We start from the raw sequence: 7,025 nt of genomic DNA on the forward strand, positions 1-7,025 counted from the left end.
ATTATATAGTAATAGTTTTTTTATTATATTAAATATAATAATAAACATATATTATATTGTAATTATATATAATATATTATAGTATAATATAATATAGTCGTAATTTTTAATTATCTACAACAATTCAACCTTATAATTTATCAAATGCTATTACACTGATTTTAGAACCAGCACAACTATTATAATTATAGTTTACCAAACATTCAACTATTTTTTGTAACAGCTGCTTCTTTTTTCAACATAGCTAAAAGTAATTTTTTCAAAATCTACAACACTACCAAACTAAGCCTTAAAAATGCTTTTAGAAAGTGGTTGAGAATTCATATGGGAGCAGGAAGACTCGAAGAAAAACAAGGATATACATTCACAAGAGGAAAAAAATTTGAAATTTGTATATTAAAAAAATTGAAACTTTGCTCTATAAGTGATATCTTATTTTTGAGAATTCTATGAACAAATAAAAGATTATATATGAGAGTAATAAATTGCACTAAAATTTGAATTATATATACATATACATATATATATATATATTGCACCAAGATTATAATTATTTATATATAAATGGGGAGCTTTAGAGGAATAGTTTCTAAAAGATCAATATTGAGTTCTCAAACTTGAACAAATATTAATGTGTTTTCTAATTCTGTAAGTGGATGTACATGCAAAACATGTATCTCTGACAATATGATATAATTGGTCTGGAATTATAACTCGTAAGTAACCTAGGCATGCTTTTTTTGGTGTAAATTTTAAGTACAATAACACGATTTTAATTGATTCGCACTTTTTCCAGGACTCCTAGAGAAGAAAAGGCTGAAGGCAAAAGAAAAAAAAAAAAGAAAAGAAAGGAAAAAGAAGCTTCTTTTCAAGGAAAAACAAACAATTATAAGTATAAAAGCAAACATGGAGTCATGGACCTTTCTTCTTCCATAAAGATGTAACAAACTTTATATAATTGTTTATCAAATAATTAATTTTTTATTTTGAATTCAATCTTATGATCATCTTGTACAAACTTTCTTTTGGACTTCTCTATAATTGATGATATTTTTCTCTTCACCAATAAAACTTTTTTTTTTCTTCTCTCTTTTGTGGTTGGCCCCAACCTTCAAGTTCCAAGTTCCAGGTTCCGACCCCACCAAAGAAAAAAAAAGTTGAATATTGATAAGAAAAATCAAAACAAAGAAAGAAGTACTAATTGGCTTTGTTTACTTCGCGGATTCGAGTTTTCAATTCGAGCTGAGATGTGACATTTTCAGAGAATTTTTTACTATAACAGAAAAAGTTAAATATGACATTTTCTGAGAATTTTTTACTGTAAAAATTTAAAATTAAAAACTCAAATCGGTGAAATGAACGAGGCCATTATAATACCCATAATACAATATCTTCCAATAACTCATGAATAGCAATAATAATACATAATTGGCAATGGTCATAATATACCTCTGAAATAAACAAATAATAAAAATGGGTCCAGCTGTACTTTGGCAGAAAAGGTTATTTTGGGAAATACACTAAAAATTAAAGTGAAGAAGCAGCCACAAGGAAGGTTCGGCAGTAGTACAACTCACACGAAATCAACGCTACTTCGGAGTTTACTTGGGCTTCTGCCGGACTGTAATAATTAGACGCAAAGACAAAAATTAAAAATTAAAAAAGAAGTTTGCTTATTTTTATTATTTTATATAAAATTAAAATTCACAATGAGAAGGCAAGAGGGGTCAGTTTGAAAAGTTCTTTCTGGTGGTCATTAAATTAGAGTTGTCTGCAGTTGCCCAGACCTCCTAAACCGTGTTTAAGAAGCTGTACCAATAATATTTTTTGTTCAATATGTGTTTCTAGAAGTACTCTTGATATTAATATTGTCTTGTGAATCTCTATGACATAATGAAATTGATATTTGATGTCGTAGAAAATCATCAAAGAAATATTAGGGCATAAATAAGATTGTTAAGATTTGGGAATTGACGAAGTAAGGTCAATGGGAGAACAGTGTTGGTTTTTGGTGACTCCTGTTTCTGGGGGTTTTTTTTTTCTTTTAATTTGCTGTATTGTTTTTTTTTTTTCCCCGAAGTTTTTGCTAGATGGTTAAATTGCAACCACAAAAATAGTTTCGTTCATTTTGCTGATTTGAGTTTAAAATTTGAGTTAAAATGTGATTTTATATGAGAGCTTTTTACTGTAGTAAAAAAATTAAATGTGATTGTTTGTAAGAATTTTTTACTGTAAAAAAACTCAAATTCTAAACTTCGAATCAGCGAAATAAACGGAGCTCAACTTTTAAACGGAGCTCAACTTTTAGTTAAATTTATTGGGTTTAAGAAATCGTGGACGCCGCGTCACGATTGATGCATGAGTTTCTCGGAAATAAGATCAAAGTTATAATAATATATTTTAACTTTTAGCAAATCATTGGGGGTTTTATGTATAAGATTCAAGATTTTGACTTGCAAATTGTAGGTTCCTTGCGGTTCAGTGAGTCAACAGAAACGCTTTTGTCTTATACAGAAAACAAGGCCTTAAAAAAAAATCTTTGTCAAGCATTTCATGGTAATTATTGCTGGAAGCTTTCTTGTTTTTTTTTATTTTTTTTCCTTGCATTAATTAAACAGCCGATTTTATTTATATACTTGGTTTTGATTCTCGAATAATTATTATTTTTGCCCATTTTTGGTATCCATACATTTAAATAAACAATAAAATAATCAATTGTACATAAACCGTCCATGGCTGTGGGTTTGCACACAGCCATAATTTTGTGGGATTATTTATTGGTCCTACAACAACTAATTTTCACCCAAAATAGGGATAATTTTTTAAATTGCCCTTTGTACATATATGAGACTTTCTCCTTAGGCCTCCCTACTGGTAGTACCAATTTTGAATTACATTAAACAAATATGTAAAATACACAATTTTTGATATAAATTTGACGGCTAAAAATTAGAAAACTGCCTATAAGTTATGTTTTCTAGTCATACCAGATAAATTTTTTGTATATATAGTTGCCTTTTCTTTCACATTTGTGCAGCCCTACAATTTTTTTTATTATTTATTTTTTTAATTTTTTTGGAGAAGTCACATCACAACTTGCTATAGTTCTTGCCAGCTTCCTCAAAGCTTGTAGCACTCTAAATTATTGAATTAAGAAAATTTCCAGAAGTTCAAACTTAGCTTTTGTGATTAAAGTGAAGTTTTTCTCTTTTTTCTTTTTTCTTTTTTGGGGTATGAAAAAGTGAAGTTGAAGTAAGACAACAAACCCCAGCACAAAGTAAGAATGAATAGCAAGAAAACTCTCTATGTCAAGTAAACTAGCTGGCAGTTACTATACTACGTACGTACTTCTAATTAAAATATATGCCCTTTCCAATATTGCTGTTCTTAGTTCTATAATCTATATTAATGGTCTAATTTTCATTTGATCTCCAGCGTCAAGTTTAGCAATATAGCTAGCAGACAAAGTTTGCCTTTTGTGATCTAGATCATGATCATGTGTTTATGAAAGTACTGAATCTTAGCAATTACGTACCTAAAAAGAAAAACAATAATAACAAAGTTATAAACAACAAACAATATTACAAAACAGCACATCGCCCACAATTCAAGGTTGTGTTTGTCTTTCCCTTGCGTAAATCATAATACAAACTATAATAACTCATATCCTTCCAAATTAAATAATATAATGGTTTAATTAAGGAAAACCTATATAGTACTACTCGTGGTTTTGTTGCTTCTTTCTTCAAAAAATGGGGTGGTTTATTCCTTGATCGTTCTAGAATTAATGCTGCGCTAGCTAGCTGACCCAAAATGGATTTATTTTAGACAAAAGGTATATATATATATATATAGCCAGTGGCAGAGCTAGCCTTTCACTTCAGTGAGAGCGTACATTAAATTTTTTTTAACAAATTATCTTAGTAGGAACATATAAGAAAATATATTTCTTTTAATATGAGCATATATTATTTTAGTGTGAATTTAAGTGTAAAATTTTAAAATTTTGAAAAGTAATATTTTAAAAAAAAAAAAATTTAAGTAGGTTGCCCTCGCTCATCTTCAAGTGGCTACGCCACTAATATAGCAACATGAGAAAAAAGCAACAAGAATTACCAAACACTTATTAGCAGCCAAAATTATGTTATGTTAAATATTATATCAGCTCAAATTAATAATTTGGGTACATAGAATGTTCAGAGGCAATGAAAATGTTCCATACTAGTATGGAGTTCAAACAGCTATATACATGCATGCAACAGAGGAGAGATCACCATTAAATGTCACCGTAAAACAGCCTTTGCTTGAACGTTGTGACAAAATGTTTACAACTTTTTCACACCTGGCAATTGCTTTAAAACAGAAGTTGCTTCCAGTAGTGAATTATACAATTTGAAGCCCTCATTTTACTTGCAAATAATAAGCGCAAGGAGCAGAATGTACGGATTCCCGTCAACGTTTCAGTGATCAGATGATGTGAGATATTTACAATGGGACCCATTTTAGCAAAATAATAATAATAATAATAATAATGATAATGACATGGAAGAAAAAGAAATAAAGAAAAAAGTGGGTACCATTATAATTTATAACCAATAAAATGACGGGAAAAAGAGTTGTCAAATTGGTGGCGGACCTCACCACCCTTACCGATTATATTGCCCATGGACCTATGTTTTTTGGGGACGGTCATGCCCCTTTTTTTTTTTTTTTTTTTCCCTGAATAATTAATTGGAGAGTTACATATATAAGGAAAATAAATAAATCTTTATTAGTAAGATTTAACTCATATGTTCCATTTTTATGCTTCCTTTTGCGTGTCTTAAATAATGTTATGTCAATTCACTTAAAATATTTACTGGCATGATTTTCTTAAATCACATAATATACAATTTTCGTTAATGTGGAATTTAGTATTACTGAAGGAATATGAAAATGGACAATAACAAAAGGATAGGAGTCGAATCCCTATTAATATCATATGGTTTTAAACCCTCAAATTTTTATTATGACTTTATGTGATTTAATTATATATAATATAACCATATTGATTGATCACAAAATAATAATAATAATAATAAAGTGATTGGCAAAACGAAACGTGCAAATAAAGTCACCCGAGTAACGGACTAATTCAATTAAATGAGCGTCTCAAATAAACAATAGCCGTTAGATTCAATGAAGTCTCCTCCAAATTACAGCTGCTTCTTCCATGGCTAACCGATTTGTTTGCCTGAAATACCGCCTCCTCGTTCTCTACTCCCACTAAATCATTGGCAATTTCTCATTATTTACCCCATCAACACTCATAACACTCCCTTTGGCCAACCAAATATCTTCCTCCCTTACACAATGATTAATTCCAATGATATTTTCAAAAAGGCAAAATAATAACAACAACAACAACAACAATAACAACAACAATAATAATAATAATAATAATAATAATAATAATGACATCAAATTATATGATTGTGATTTGATCTCATGTGTCCAGAAACATGTATGCACCAATTCAAAGGAATTTCGAACAAAAGTCCCCCACCTTCCATAACATTTTTTCATGGGCTCATAAAAAGCCAACATAATAATTAAGAAAAAATAGAACGGGTCAGTAAGGTAGAGTACTGGAATTGAACTCCTAGCTAGTAGACCAATGGGTCAGAGAAACTAGTGATCACTGTAAATTTTAGTGATCACTAGTTTACTTACAAGTTTAGTAATTGTTAAATGCAAATTTTAGTCACTAATTCTGTCAAACTGTAATGGTAGTAAACCATCAACCATATTCTAGACCCAAACGCGGGTTTATGGTTGAAAAATATACAAAGAACTGCCAACCTAACACATTTAAAACTAATAATGTTAGAATCACATTAATTTGCGCTGGCCATAAATGACAATTTATAGAAAATTTTCATGTGGTTCCAACTCTTCGTATATAAATACTTGTTACTCCCAATTTCCCCTCCAAAGTTTTTCCCCCCTCACATCTCGCCCTGCTCCGCAGCAGGGGGAGCCTTGCCTAAAAACACAAATTCACCTAAAGAGCCTCTCTATATCTATCTATCAATCTCTCTCTCTCTATACAATTTATCAATGGAAGAACAAAAATCAGACAATAATCATGCAAGCCTATCAATCGCCAGGAAAATTCCCGTTGCCGACAAGAATACTCCTCCTCCTCCGGAGGTGGCGACGGCCAAGAAGAAGAGGCGTGGGGCGATGCAGCTGATCAAGGTTGCACTTTTCATGCTCCGACGTCGTTCCGGAAAGGCCAACTCCGTCAACGTGGTGGCGTCGCGGGGGATGTGGAACCGCCTTGTGGGGTCCATCCGCCCTTTGCACCTCCAGAACAACGGCTCTCCGCGCCAAAATAGTTCGCATAACCCGAAAAATTCTATTATTCCTGAGGTTCAGGACCAACGAAACGACGACGTAATTAGTAATATCACGTCGATATTGCAGCAGCCGATGTCTCCCGCGGCCTCTTCCTCTTACTCGTCGTCTGCGTCGTCCGGACATGACGGCATGAGCAGCTACGCCTCGGTGGGGAACCTCCAGGATCTCGAGAGCCGGTATACGTCGGCGGTGAATCTCCGGGATCTCGATTCGAGCTGCGAGGAGGAAGAGGAGGAGCGCGAGTGCGGGTACAGGTACGACGAGAATGGTGGGGATGAGATGATTGATGTCAAGGCTGAGGAATTCATCGCTCAATTCTACGAGCAGATGAGGCTTCAGCGCTTGAATTCCATTGACCGTCGCTACAACGAGATGATTGAGAGGTCAATCGGTTGATAAACAAAAACAATGAAAGGATTTGCAGGGTCATTTTGAATGTATACGTATCTGCATTTTTGCATGCATGCATGCAAAAACATGCGTGCACGTCTCGAGTTTATATGTATATGGCTCTCTCTACCAAATTTTATGTTTTTTTTATTTTTTTATTTTTGGGTCTTTTTAATGTCGTTATTTGCTTGTTTATTTTGTTGCTTAATTTTCTGGTAAATATGTTCATGGAC

The 7,025-nt window shown here is 32.4% G+C and overlaps 1 protein-coding gene across 1 annotated transcript; it reads left to right on the forward strand.

The window, feature by feature from the left end:
• The first annotated feature begins 6,038 nt into the window (after nucleotides 1-6,038).
• LOC21390853 lies at nucleotides 6,039-6,798 on the forward strand. The gene has a single exon (XM_010105084.2). It carries the CDS (start codon nucleotides 6,100-6,102, stop codon nucleotides 6,796-6,798), a length of 699 nt encoding a protein of 232 aa, XP_010103386.1. The 5' UTR covers nucleotides 6,039-6,099.
• The last annotated feature ends 227 nt before the right edge of the window (nucleotides 6,799-7,025 follow it).

The sequence above is a fragment of the Morus notabilis genome, unplaced genomic scaffold, assembly GCF_000414095.1.
Source record: "Morus notabilis unplaced genomic scaffold, ASM41409v2 Scaffold1526, whole genome shotgun sequence".
NCBI classification, from domain to species: domain Eukaryota; kingdom Viridiplantae; phylum Streptophyta; class Magnoliopsida; order Rosales; family Moraceae; genus Morus; species Morus notabilis.